Here is a 14923-nt window from a genome sequence, read left to right as displayed (position 1 = left end):
AAACTGGACACAGTACTCCAGATGAGGCCTCACCAGTGTCGAATAGAGGGGAACGATCACATCCCTCGATCTGCTGGTAATGCCCCTACTTATACATCCAAAAATGCCATTGGCCTTCTTGGCAACAAGGGCACACTGTTGACTCATATCCAGCTTCTCATCCACTGTCACCCCTAGGTCCTTTTCTGCAGAACTGCTGCCTAGCCATTCAGTCCCTTGTCTGTAGCGGTGCATTGGATTCTTCCGTCCTAAGTGCAGGACTCTGCACTTGTCCTTGTTGAACCTCATCAGATTTCTTTTGTCCCAATCCTCCAATTTGTCTAGGTCCCTCTGTATCCTATCCCTGCCCTCCAGTGTATCTACCTCTCCTCCCAGTTTAGTGTCATCTGCATACTTGCTGAGGGTGCAATCCACACCATCCTCCAGATCATTTATGAAGACATTGAACAAAACCGGCCCCAGGACCGACCCTTGGGGCATTCCACTTGATACCGGCTGCCAACTAGACATGGAGCCATTGATCACTACCCGTTGAGCCCGACAATCTAGCCAACTTTCTATCCACCTTATAGTCCATTCATCCAGCCCATACTTCCTTAACTTGCTGACAAGAATACTGTGGGAGACAGTGTCAAAAGCTATGCTAAAGTCAAGGAACAACACGTCCACTGCTTTCCCTTCATCCACAGAACCAGTTATCTCTTCATAGAAGGCAATTAGATTAGTCAGGCATGACTTGCCCTTGGTGAATCCATGCTGACTGTTCCTGATCACTTTCCTCTCATGTAAGTGCTTCAGAACTGATTCCTTGAGGACCTGCTCCATGATTTTTCCAGGGACTGAGGTGAGGCTGACTGGCTTGTAGTTCCCAGGATCCTCCTTCTTCCCTTTTTTAAAGATGGGCACTACATTAGCCTTTTTACATTAGCTTAACAGTAACCTGGTTTTGATCTAGTGGAAAAAAAAAAAGCCAAAAAACCCGGAAACACACAAGGACAAAACTGAAAAATGATTCAGAGAACTTGTCCATTACTTAGCCAACGTGACTGATCACAACTATATATGTCATAAATTGAGCCCAGAATAAAAAACAAGCTGAAATGTGGTTGATGAAAAGTAAACTTGAATTCCCTTTTTTTGTCTTTTTGTAGTTAAACTGGAATCTCACAATTTCTACCCTAAAATCACGCAACACAAGCCAGGTGAATCTAGATTTTTATTAATTTCTAAAAAGACCTGCAGTCTTGTCCAGCCAACAGCATTACTGGAGAATACTCAGATTGGTTTGCTTCTTCTAATAGGCTAGGCATAAAAAAAAGGCAAAAATGTATTGGCATATATTAAAACTGGTTTGTTTTTGTTGCTAATCCAAACATTCTTGGGTAGAATGTACAATGCTGTAATACTTTCGTTGATAAAGATAGCATGTAAGCAGCCAAATATTTATTGTAACACTAATAATTTTGTAAGAAAGCAGAAAAATCCACATTCCAAAATCTAGAATGGCTGAGCAAAGTTTACCAAAAACATTTTCATAGTTATTTAAGCAAGTTCTTCGTGAACGCTAATGCCTCATTCAAGTGGTAATTTCTTATCTTAAAATTTTATTTTAATGATATACACAAACTATATTCGCAAAAAGAAAAGGAGTACTTGTGGCACCTTAGAGACTAACCAATTTATTTGAGCATGAGTTTTTGTGAGCTACAGCTCACTTCATCAGATGCATACTGTGGAAACTGCAGAAGACATTATATACACAGAGACCATGAAACAATACCTCCTCTCACCCCACTCTCCTGCTGGTAATAGCTTATTTAAAGTGATCATCAAGTTGGGCCATTTCCAGCACAAATCCAGGTTTTCTCACCCTCCGCCCCCCCACACACAAACTCACTCTGAAACAAACTATATTACCATTCAAGGTGCACAGTTTTATGTACACTGCCTTTGCTAATGTTAAAGATGCAGAATATATAATTATATATTTATAATAAAATGTTCTTAATACGGACATAGAGTTGAACTGAAATAATAGAAGTTAAAACAAACCTATCTCATGGGGTTAACGTAACAGCTGTTGGAGTTTATTTTCATGCATTTAGTTGATTGTTAAAAGAAAGAGAGGGAGGCCCAGACCCGGGGAGGGATAGCTCAGGGGTTTGCGCATTGGCCTGCTAAACCCAGGGATGTGAGTTCGATCCTTGAGGGGGCCATTTCAGGATCAGGGGCAAAAATTGGGGATTGGTCCTGCTTTGAGCAGGGGGTTGGACTAGATGACCTCCTGTGGTCCCTTCCAACCCTGATATTCTATGGTTCTAAGATAGCCTTCTAGGTTCTACCCAACCAGATGGATGTTATCCTTGTTGGAAGAGGTTAGGGATGTATGAAAAAATTTATAGCCAAAAGCTAGAATTTATAGCCAGAAGAAAATCAAACATCTTCAGCATCACCACTACTCAAAAGCAGCATTAGCTCTCTATAACTCCTACTGCTTAGCCATGGAGGGAAGCAACTAATCACAGCAAAAACCAAATGGTTACTAAAGTGACATTAATAGTTCAGAAAATTTGCATCAAACATAGAAAGACATGTATGAGGAAAAAAATCGATATTTGAATACTGAAAAATGAAAACAGGGTGTTAATCGGTATAGTCCTTTCTCCCTGTTACAAAATATGCCAATAATTTTAGGGTTTTCATCTGCAAGTAGCAGAGTAGGATCAGACTCTTAGGTAGAAAATGCCCTCATTTGAGGGGCAGGCCAAAAGGATTACAAGATAGTCCCTCTTGTAAGAAGCAGTGAGACGAAAAAAGGCATCCTTTAAAAAGTTAAATCCTAGTGAGGAAAATAGAAAGGAGCATAAACAATGGCAAATGAAAAGTAAAAATATAATTAGGAAGGCCAAAAAAGAATTTGAGGAACAGTTTGCCAAAGACTCAAAAAGTAATAGCAATTCTTTTTTCAAGTATATCAGAAGCAGGAAGCTAAAGGAGCACTCAGTGGACAAATGGACAATAAGGCCATTGCAGAGAAACTAAATGAATTCTTTTCATTGGTCTTCACGGCGGAGAATGTGAGGGAGATTCCCAAACCTTAGCCATTCTTTTTAGGTGACAGAGCTGAAGCACTGTCCCAAATGGAGGTATCATTAGAGACGGTTTTGGAACAAATTGATAAATTAAACAACAATAAGTCACCAGGACCAGATGGTATTCACCCAAGAGTTCTGATGGAACTCAAATGTAAAACTGCAGAACTACCAACTGTAGTCTGTAAACTATCATTTAAATCAGTTTCTGTACCAGATGACTGGAGGATAGCTAATGTGACGCCAATTTTTAAAAAGGGCTCCAGAGGTGATCCCGGCAATTACAGGCCTGTAAGCCTGACTTCAGAACCGGGCAAACTGGTTGAAACTATAATAAAAGAAAAATATTGTCAGACATACAGATGAACATAATTTGTTGAGGAAGAGTCAACATGGTTTTAGTAAAGGGAAATCATGCCTCACCAATCTACTAAAATTCTTTGAGGGGGTCAACAAGCATGTGGACCAAGGGGATCCAGTGGATATAGTATACTTCAATTTTCAAAAAGCCTCTGACAAAGTCCCTCATTAAAGGCTCTTACACAAAGTAAGTTGCCACAGGACAAGAGGAAAGATGCTCTCATGGATTGGTAACTGGTTAAAAGATAGGAAACAAAGGGTAGGTATAAATGGTCAGTTTTCAGAATGGAGAGAGGTAAATAGTGGTGTTCTCCAGAGGTCTGTTCTGGGACCAGTCCTATTCAACATATTCACAAATGATCAGGAAAAAGGGATAAACAGTGAGGTGGCAAAATTTGAAGATGATACAAAATTACTAAAGATAGTTAAGTCCCAGGCAGACAACGAAGGGCTACAAAAGGATCTCTCAAACCTGGGTGACTGAGCAAGAAAATGACAGATGAAATTTAATGTTGATAAATGCAAAGTAATACAAATTGGAAAGCATAATCCAACTATACAGATAAAATGATGGGGTCTAAATTAGCTGTTACCACTCAGGAAAGAGATCTTGGAATCATTGTGGATAGTTCTCTGAAAACATCCACTCAACATGCAGCGGCAGTCAAAAATGCAAACAGAATGCTGGGAATAATTAAGAAGGGGACAGAAAACAGGACAGAAAATATCATGTTGCCTGTATATAAATCCATGGTACACCCACATCTTGAATACCTTGTGCAGATGTGATCGCCCCATCTCAAAAAATATATATTGGAATTGGAAAAGGTTCACAAAAGGGTAACAAAAATTATTAGGGGTATGGAACGGCTTCCATATAAGGAGAGATTAATAAGACTGGGACTTTTCAGCTTGGAAAAGAGATGGCTAAGGGGGGATATGATTGAGGTCTATAAAATCATGACTGGTGTAGAGAAAGTAGATACGGAAGTGTTGTTTACTACTTCTCATAACACAAGAACTAGGGGTCACCAAATGAAATTAATAAGCATCAGGTTTAAAACAAACCAAAGAAAGAATTTATTCACACAATGCACAGTCAACCTATGGAACTCGTTGTCAAGGCCAAGACTATAACAGGGTTCAAAAAAGAACTAGATAAATTCATGGAGGATAGGTCCATCAATGGCTATTAGCCAGGATGAGCACGAATGGTGTCCCTAGCCTCTGTTTGTCAGAAGCTGGGAATGAGTGACAGGTGATGGATCACTTGATGATTACCTGTTCTGTTCATTCCCTCCGGGGCACCTGGCACTGGCCACTGTCGGAAGACAAGATACTGGGCTAGATGAACATTTGGTCTGACCCAGTAGGGACATTTTTATGTTCTTATGTTCCCTAGGCAAATATGTTACGCCACCCCCAGTACAGCTCCTTCATGAGGCTCGTCTGTGGAAGGGTGTGCATGAACTATTTGCAGCTGGGTTAATTTTACCCTTTTTGAACATCAAAATAATGTACATGTGAATTATGACCCCCAAAAGAAAAAAGGGCTAGGAAAATATCTTGAAAAGTTATAGGTTGTTTTTTTTTAAATAATATTGCTATGACTCAATTTTTAGGTGATGGCAGATATCACACAATATCATCCAGATGTAGTCAGAGTCCCAAATTAGTTAAAGTAATGAAGATTTAGCGAGGAGCTACTGGCAGGCACTGACATAGCAACTAATTCATAATTAAATGCCAGATAGAGAAGAGAGAAAATTTGCATCCTTAACCAAGAATTTCAAGAAATTGGGTTGTTCTTGCCCAACTCTTTTTATTGCAGTACATAGTACTTTTGTGCTATTTGCACTCAAACAAATGCAATCATCTCAACGTTTTCATGTAATTAACTCCATGTCTCATTTCATTGTCTTAATTAGCTTTCTGATCTCTTCTGATTAAAAGAAACCGAACTCAGTTCTGTGTGGTGCTATCTTCAGGGACTTCTTGTCACATTCATTTTCTAGACAGGATTGTTTAGCTGTCATTTCTGTCATTTTTGACATTTAACTGATTATTACAATAAATCTTGCAACCTACCGTAGAAAATCTTTCTGCTGTCTAGGCAATCAGAAGACTGCAAATATTTTATTTTTCAGCTTATGATTCAGGTGCTTCATAAAGATGCACCATAGGGATACAAAACTCATGTATTAAAAATACTGTGCTCCCATATGTTGCACATGTACTGACTTTATGGCTATGTATTTGCACACACAAAATGGACAATGATATACACAATTACCTGCTCTATGGACAAAATTTAAATAGCAAATTTAAAAAAAAAACAGTGAAGTCCTTTTATTTCTGGGCCCCCTCCGTAAGGCACCTAGTTTCTCATTTGCAAAAGTAATGACACTCATAGGTTCAACTGAGGTGAATGAGACTTTAACATTCTTTCTGTACAGTTTCTTTGGGATGCAATAATTGATACCAGAGCATACGAGGTTGCTGTTAATGATTTGCATTGGATGCAAATTTAAGTTGATGTATATATTGCTCTTTGGTATGTGACATGTAAAAAGACAAATAAGAATGGGAACAGTGCAACCATACACCAAAAAATTTGACCTAAATCCCGTAAATTTACAAAAATAAGCTATACTTGTATAAGAAACTTCATACCAGTTTAACTGCATGCACACTTAGGGCAGGTCTACGCTACAGCTGGGAGCGACGCTCTGAGATCGATCCACTGGCGGTCGATTTAGCGGGTCTAGTGAAGACCTGCCAAATCGACAGCAGATCACTCTCCAGTCAACCCCTGTATTCTACCCACAACAAGAAAAGTAAGGTAAGTCGATGGGAGAGTTTCCCCCCTTCAACCCCCATGTTGTAGACCCCGCAGTAACTCGACCTAAGGTACATCGACTCCAGCTACGTTATTCACATAGCTGGAGTTGCGTAGCGTAGGTCGACTTACCGCGGTAGTGTACACATAGCCTAAGGTTTTACACTGATTTAACTATATTGTTTTTGTAAGGGCAAGAGGCTAGCAACCTTAGTACTAAGGAGACATACCTGAGCAGGGATCAGCTGATTCCCAGCCCCATAAAGAGCAGCAGAAAGTTTCAGAGAGGGGGGGAAACGCGAAGGGAAACGAGACGGGAGTACAAAGGCTGCTGGGAGCAAGTAGGCTCCATCAGAAAAACCTGAACTTGGGAATGAGACTACAGACAAGGGAGAAGATAGGCAAAAAAGGCCTGAGCATTACCTAATAACAGGGTAAATGAATGGATTTGAGAACTTTATTTTGAACTGTTTTATTAATCAAACATACCTCCAAGGAGGGATGGTACTGGATGGTACTCTTGCGTGTGGCATTTAGGTAAGGAGCCCCTGGAAGCGAAAAACTGAGGCAGGATGCTGCAAAGCCACCCCTGACCATGAGGGGACACCCAGAAGTCAGTATGCCCTGACAGGTTCTAAACAGATATAGTTTAAGCGATACAAAAATTCTCTGGAGACCAGCTCCTCTGTCTATAAAAAGAACCAAATATGAAGAAGAGGCCATTTGAATGTTTAAGTAATACAAGAAAATTCAGACTAATTACTTCACATGCAACATAATTAACACATGTAATAAATTACAGAAGGTCAAGAGGTTACTTAATTGTCTTCATAGCAGCAATAACAGCATCTCTGGAGGCTTCTAACAGTCATTTAATGACTGGATAGAGAAATTAATGGCTATGGGCAAAGACAAGAAAACAATACTTGACTCTCATTACCTGACAGAGGCCAAGTAACTGGTCATTAACCCATTATAAAATTTTTATTTTACACAATTTAAAACAGAAACTAAGTATAACATATAATTGAGGTTTTCCATTATTTCACCACAGCTTAGTTTTCTCAGCTTTTGAAGTAATTTACCTGTCCAAAAGTAAATACTTTTTCACCCATCAAAATGATCCATTCCCAAATGCACCCACTGACACCATAATTTTCAAAAAGATTCAACCCATTGCTTCATAATAAAAAATATGCAGTTAAATTAAGAACTCTGGGCTTATCTACACTACAAAATTAAGTCGACTTTATCTAATTCGACCTTGAGCCTCCGAATTAAGTTGATTGAGCATGGTGTGGCCATGCACATTGTCTCGATGGAGTGTGTCCTTACTAGCAGTACCTGCATTGATGCACAAAACAGTTCACCATGGGTAGCTATCCCAAAGTGCAACTTGCCGCAGTGTGTTTTGGGAAGTTCGTGCAATGCCTCATGGGACCAAAACATTGTCACAAGGGAGAATGGGAACATTGGGTAGGCATCTCATGATGCACTGTGCTCAATGACAAACAACCCAGTGGTTTTCGCACCTTAAAACCGTTGCGCATACGCCATAACCCCAGAAGCATGGAGCCTGCTCAGTTGTGCACTCTTGCTGTGAGCATCTCAAACACCTCGCGCTTCTCCTGCAGTATTTCCAGACCCGAAGTAGGGTCTGCCACATGGAACACAGCAATGTCCTGCAAGCAGCCCTGCTGCAAGCCATTGAAAAAAAACAATTCACAGTTGCTGCTGGCAGTCACAGAGCAGGTGCACTCTGCTGAATACTGTTTCTGGTCCCACGAACAAGCATTGACTGGTAAGAACGCATCGTTTTGCAGGTATGGGATGACGAGCAGTGGCTGCAGAACTTTCAAATGCAGACGGCCACCTTCTAGGAACTTTGTGCAGAGCTTTCCCCTGCCCTGCAGTTCAGCAACACAAAAATGAGATCTGCTCTGACAGTGGAGAAGTGAGTGGCGATCGCTATTTGGAAGCTTGCAATGCCAAACAGTTACCGGTCAGTGGGGAATCAATTTGGAGTAGGTAAATCAACTGTGGGAGCTGCTGTGCTCCAAGTGTGCAGGGCCATTAATTGACTTCTGCTATGAAGCGTAGTGAGTCTGGGAAATGTGCAGGACATAGTGGATGGTTTTGCCGCGATTGGGTTTCCTAACTGCAGTGGGGCAATAGATGGCGAGCATATCCCCATCTTGGCACCAGACCACCTTGACAAAGAGTACATAAACTGAAAGGGATACTTTTTAATGGTGTTGCAAGCTCTGTTGGATCACAGGAGGCATTTCACCGACATCAATATAGGATGGTCGGGAAAGGTTCATGACGTGCGCATCTTTAGGAACTTGGGTCTGTTCAAAAAGCTACAATCCAGGACTTTATTCCAGACCACAAAATGAACACTGATGACATTGAGATGGCTATAGTTATCCTGGGGGACCCAGCCTACCCCTTGTTCCCATGGCTCATGAAGCCATACATTGGCTGGACAGCAGCAAGGAGCGGTTCAACTATAGGCACAGCAAGTGCAGAATGGTGGTTGAATGTGCCTTTGGTCATTTGAAAGGGCACTGGAGAAGTCTACTAACAAGGCTGGACCTTAGTGAAGAGAACATCCCCATGGTTATAGCTGCCTGCTGTGTGCTCCATAATATCTGTGAAAAAAAGGGGAAGAAATTCTTAGGGGACAGCTGAGACAGATTGCAGCCATTTTTGAGCCAGACACCAAGGCAATAAGAGGAGCACAGCAAAGTTTTGAAAAGCCGTTTTGATAATGAGTCACAGTAATGTGAGCTGCTTGTCTGCACTGTGCTTTCCCAAACCTTCACCTGCCTTGTATCACTGTCCCTATAAAGCCAACCCCCAACCCAAGACCACTGCTTTTACTCAATAAAGAACTTTTATTTCTCAAAACCATTTACTTTATTTAACAAACATAAGTAAAGAGGGAGAAGAGAAAATAAAGGTAACCTTGGGGAAAAGAGGTTGTAAACATGAAACGGGAGAAACATTTTCAGCTGTGTAACATAATAGTGCATTCCAGACCATCAAAGGTCTGTGAATTGGCACCTTCTGTTCCTTGTACCCTCCCCATGCATTAAGTGAAAGGGGTAATGGACTTTTCGTCCACGCCCCAGGGAACACTTTGGGGAGGGTGTTTCTGCGCCATGCTGGCTGTCCACCAGAGTCTGCAGAGGGACTCTACCCTCCTGTTACTGTTCCTGCAGTTCAACCAGATGCCTCAACATGTCTGCTTGGTTCCTCATAATCCGAAGCACCACATCCCGCGCCACACGCTCTTGCTCACTGGAAGTTTTCCTGCTCTCCATGTCCATGTCTAACTTCTCGGAAAGTGAAATCCTCCATGTTCTCAGCTCTGTCACAGCTGTCCCAGAGGCGTTCATTCGCTCAGTGAACATGTCCTCCCACATTCTCTTTCTCCTCCTTCTAATCATCAAAAGTCTGTTTTCAGGTGTTGATGACACGCCGAAGGACACATTTCCCTCTGTCAGTCACAGGAAAAAATAAAGGAGCCATTGTACATGAATAAAAAGTTTCCATAGCAAGGCCGTTCTCATAAAAAAACCAAATCCTTATTACACTAGGTGCAAGCCACAACATAATCAGAATCCGTTGCCGTTCACTGTGCCATTTTGCTGCTCCAGCCATAGTGAGTAGGCCCCCCTGGGTCACGGGTGACCACACTTTTTATGAAGTTTATGGAAGGCTAATCTCGGAAGCAGAGGTAGCTAGAAGAAAAAGAGCATTTCCCCATAGCACCATGGGAAGCTGTTTACTAACAGTGGAGGAGGGGGTGGGGGGGAAAACATTTTCACTCCCAAATTACAGAATCTCTCATGTGGGGCCCCAGTCCCCTATCAGCCACTTTAAACTACTTGCTGATCCATGCCGAGCACAGTAAAGGCACATTAGCAGCTGTGTGTTTTGGCGATCCTGAACGTGTGTGTGGGGGGGAGGGGGGGGGTCTGCATGCCCTTTTTTTTTTTTCTTGTAAGAGCACTTTTAATGAGAACTTCCCCCATTTCCCCTGGGCAACCCTATGTGATATCAGTCTCCTGAGGGTAACAGAGGCAGAAAGGAAGGAGATGCTGCAAGCGTCTGGGTATAGACCCAGTCCTTATGCTGCTATGCTGTGTACCGCAATGATGCCAGCAGAATTAATTCAGGAGTTGCGTGGAAAAGTGTCATATCATGATGGAAGAAATAAGACTGCCCTGCCCAGAAACCTTCTGCAAAGGATTGCAGAGTACCTCCATGAAAGTTTCCTAGAGATATCCATTGAGGATTCCCGGGCTATCCCAGTCCACATACACAGTCTTTTCTGGGGGCCACCATCTGCATAGCTGGAGCGGCCTCTTGTAAGCAGAGAGCCACAGCACCTCGCTTTTTCTTCACAGTAAACATGCCATACCACCAAATGGGTGTGTCCGCTAAAGTTTAACTGAACTTTGATTGTAACTTTGTATACTCACCAGAGGTGTCTTCCCCAGCATCACAGTCAGCCACCGTGATGTCCTGCGACCCACAGGACTCCAGGGTTAAAAATATTTCCTGGTTCTCAGGGAGAATGGATCCACCGCTCACCTGTCTCCCATTCTCCTCCTCCTCCTCCTCCTCCACCATATTGTCCTCCTTGTTGTCCCTAGACTCACACACCCGTGAGGTATCCACGTTGCTTGTGGGGGTGCAGGTAGGGTCACCCCTGAGAATCGCATGCAGCTCATTGTAGAACTGGCATGTGTGGGGTTCAGCACCAGAACAACTGTTTGCCTCCCTTGCCTTCTGGTACGCTTGGTGAAGTTCTTTTTATTTTCACACCGCACTGCTGTGTGTCCTTCGTGTAGCCCTTCTCTCCCATTCCACAAGTGATGTCAGCATTTCTTCTGCTGCATCAGAGTTCTGCCTGCACAGACTCTTCTCCCCACCCAGCAATGAAATCCACCACATCCTGTGCAGACCAGGCTGGAGTGCATTTGGGGCATGTAATCTCCATGATCAGCTCTGCTCAAGCTAGCATGCTCCCAATGCTGATCAAACAGGAAATGGGAAATCAAAAATTCCCAGGGCTTTAGCAGGGGCGGGCTGTTTCCTGTGTACCTGGCTGAGGTGCAGCAGAGTTGAGAATGATCTCCAGAGCAGTCACAGATGAGCATTGTGTTAGTTTTTAAACGTCATATGATACATAGAATACATAATCAGCAATAACACAAATTTAGATGAATATATTTAACAATACGGTTTAGATATTAGAATCTGGATACTCAAGTATCTCACTCATGAAAAGTTGTACATAGATTTGATTGTGGAAAGTGAAATATATCAATGAGTGGAGATTGTTCCTCAGTAATTGAGAATTAGGTTGGTTGTCTATTTAGAGAGAAGTACTTGTTACTTTCCTGATTGTGCTTCTCATCGACACTCTAGCTCATCCCTCCTGGTATTGCCAATGGAGTCTATTATAATCTTACCCCCCGGGGTGCATCTCAACTCCGGCTCAGCTATGCCAATGGAAGTAATTCAAATCCAAAGTCTATTGTATACATTATTTTATATCATCCTTTTGGGGTATATTTCAAGATAGCCTACATAGAGCCTCCTCTATTTTGAAATAACCCATACTCTGTGGATCACACAAACTACAGAAAACTAGTGTCTGGCTTCTATAATGTTTTGCATTTATATAGCACCTTACATCTGAGAAAATCAAAAGCACTTTATAAATATAAATTAAGATTTAATGCACCTGTGCGAGGAGTAGAATATTCCCTTTTATTACTAAAAGGTCATTAGATATTTTATGGTTTTATACATAGTAACACGGCACATACATTTACTTACCATCAATTAAAGTTTAGGTTATGAAAGTTTCATTATTGTAGGTAGAACATCAGTATCTAAATTAATGCTCCTAATGAACACAGTTCTATTTAAAATGCATGTAGCCACGTACCAATAAGTTCATTTCATTTCTCTTTAAGGCCTGAAATGTGGTCCTTAAGCATGTGTGTAACTTTTAAGCATATTAGCAGTGCCACTAACTTCAGTGCTTAAGTACTTTGCTAATTTAGGGTCTCAAGCCATGTCTACACTTACCAGTAGATCGGCATTGCGGCAATCAATGCAGCAGTGTGCAGTTAGTGAAGACCCACTAAATCAATCACGGAGCGCTCTCCGGTTAACTCCGGTCATCTCCCCAAGAAGAGTAACATAAGGTAGTGGGAGAGCAACTCTCATTGACCCAGCACAGTGTAGACACCGCTGTAAATCGACCCAAGCTACATCAACTTCAGTTATATTATTCACATAACTGGAGTAGTATATCTTGGGTCAACTTACTGCGGTAGCGTAGACAAGGCCTCAGTGCTGAAGCATTTTCAGAAGCAGCAAAATCAAGTGGACTACATAAGCCTTTCGGTCTACAGAAAAAAGCACCTTAAATCAATATTTCTGGAATTCCAATTTACAGCTTTAAATGTATTTCTTTTTGATTTTTCAGACTGCAATTTCCTTTGGACTAGTTGTAAACAGTAAGAAGTTTGGGATGTGATAGCAACTTGCCTGATCAATATAAAAAGCAGTCCCAGCTCGGATCTCTCTGCGTTGTTTCAGATCTGTTTCTGTGGTGTCCCTTGATAGTGCAATATACTCAACCTCTCGTTTGGTCAGCTCCTGTGGGCAGTAGTGAGAAATTTTTACACAACCCTAGGCTGCAGCACAGTCATTTAAAGTAGCTCTGAACAAAAATTTAATCTTAGTTTTAAGATGTTTACAGTGTTTTCTTCCTCACACATAACAGTTTGAATTTTTGCTCAATAAAATTTTTATACTCCCCAAACCTGTTCTAAAAATCATAACAACCACCTATAAATTCTCTAAACCGAATAGCTAAGCCCTGTAAAATGCTTTATCTCCAAGATGACTTTCTAGCAGTGGCCACTGAAAAGCAATGAGTCATAAGCAAAAATTCACAAGTTTCCTATTAAGTTCAGGAGTATTATAAGTTCCCACCCTGCTTCTGTTCAGTGATGTTAATATTGGTCTCAGAAAAATAACCACTGAGTTTAAACATCCTTGTGAGTAGGCTGAAGAACTACATTTTTTGCCTACTGAATCATGCTGTTATTTTTTGTAAGCTTTTTGGAGCAAGGACTGTGTTTGTGTTTATACAGCGCCCAGCACAATGGGTCCAAGTCCATGACTGGGCTCCTGAGTACTATGGTATTTATTATTTATATTAATAACTAAAGTTTTAAATCCGGAAATTAACAGATTACCTCTATAAGACAAAAAAATGGGTTTGTGCCATTTCGCTGTTCTATGGAATAGGTTTGAATTTCCCCCCTTATGTTTGTATCCTACTTTGCTTTTTTTAACCTTAGAAATAGCAGGAATATCAGGTGGGTCTCCTGTTCTTCTGTAGGCCTCAGTGGGGACTCCGAGATACACACCAAGAATGCTCTCAGCTCTTAGCTGAAAGCGTTTTGCATCTTTACCAGAACTTTCTTCCCAAACAGTTCATTTGAACATTTGTAAGCAAAACAAACTGTGATGTTTCACTCCATATTCTTTATGAAAATATGTTTATGATATGAATATGACATAACTGAGATATACTTTATGCAAGATGGCTTTTGTACGATATCATTGGAAAGGTTATGATTTACTGAATGTGATTATCCAATTTGTATGCCAACATCACTTCTGTATCTGAAGTTAGGAATACTGACTATGTATCTGTATTTCAAATGTGTTACTTTGGGTGTCACTCCCAACTAGCCCTTCAAGTACAATAATGGAAAAGCCAGACAGGGCTAATGGCCCATTAGCAAAGACAATGGGCTGTGAAAGAGCTTAGTCTTCCTGTGGACACTCCAGACAGCCTACGAGTAATGGCTGCCACAGCCCTGCAGAGACATTGGTCTGAGTCACCTGGTACTGGACCCACCCCTGGAAATGCCAGTATTCTTCCACTGGGAGACAAAAGGTTTCTGTATACACAAGAGCTATAAAAGGCAGGGGAATGACATCATCGTGGTTCTCCTTTACCTCTCCACCCAAGGAGATACTGAAAAACACCTAGAAGCAAGAACGGAACTGAGGGGAGAAGGGCTGAACCCAGGCTGGGAAGGCGACCAGTCTGTGAGTGGAAATACCTGAAGTCTCAAGCTGCCAGCCAGTGCAGCGGCCTTTCAAGACTTTCTGTAACAATATCTAGGGTGAGAAATTACTATTTGTAACCAATTTCTTTAGTGAAACAAGCTTAGTTTGTGTGTTGTGTTTTATTTGCTTAGTAATCCGCTTTGTTCTGTTTGCTACCCCTTTAATCAGTTAAAATCTGCCTTTTATAGTTAATAAACTTATTTCTTGTTTATAATACAACCTAGTTTGTGTAATTCATAACTGAGGGGGAAGGGGGGGGAGAAGAGGCTGTGCATACCTTCCTCCACATTGAGGGAGGAGACAGATTTCATAATAACCATTAGATCTGCACCCCAAGGAAAGTGGACACCTGAGTGCTGGGGCAAGTCCTTTAAGCTGGGTCCCCAGAGCTGATCTCAGTGTCTCTGTCGTTCTGCAGTTGGGTGTGGCCCTGCCTGTGTGTGTGCTGGAG

The 14923-nt window shown here is 41.6% G+C and overlaps 1 protein-coding gene across 4 annotated transcripts in view; it reads right to left on the bottom strand.

Moving 5' to 3' along the window:
* The window catches only part of VWA8 (von Willebrand factor A domain containing 8), a 294392-nt gene that overhangs the window by 247395 nt on the left and 32074 nt on the right, over positions 1–14923 (bottom strand). For all 4 annotated transcript variants that reach the window (XR_012159153.1, XM_073345760.1, XM_073345752.1 and 1 more), the window contains exon 4: positions 12871–12981. Coding sequence is in view for 3 of the 4 variants with exons in the window: in XM_073345760.1 (XP_073201861.1) it covers positions 12871–12981 (111 nt within the window). In the remaining variant the exon portion in view is untranslated. The remainder of the gene's footprint in view (positions 1–12870; positions 12982–14923) is intronic.

Source organism: Lepidochelys kempii, chromosome 1 (assembly GCF_965140265.1).
Source record: "Lepidochelys kempii isolate rLepKem1 chromosome 1, rLepKem1.hap2, whole genome shotgun sequence".
Classification (NCBI taxonomy): domain Eukaryota; kingdom Metazoa; phylum Chordata; order Testudines; family Cheloniidae; genus Lepidochelys; species Lepidochelys kempii.
This window is presented reverse-complemented; position numbering and strand designations above follow the sequence as displayed.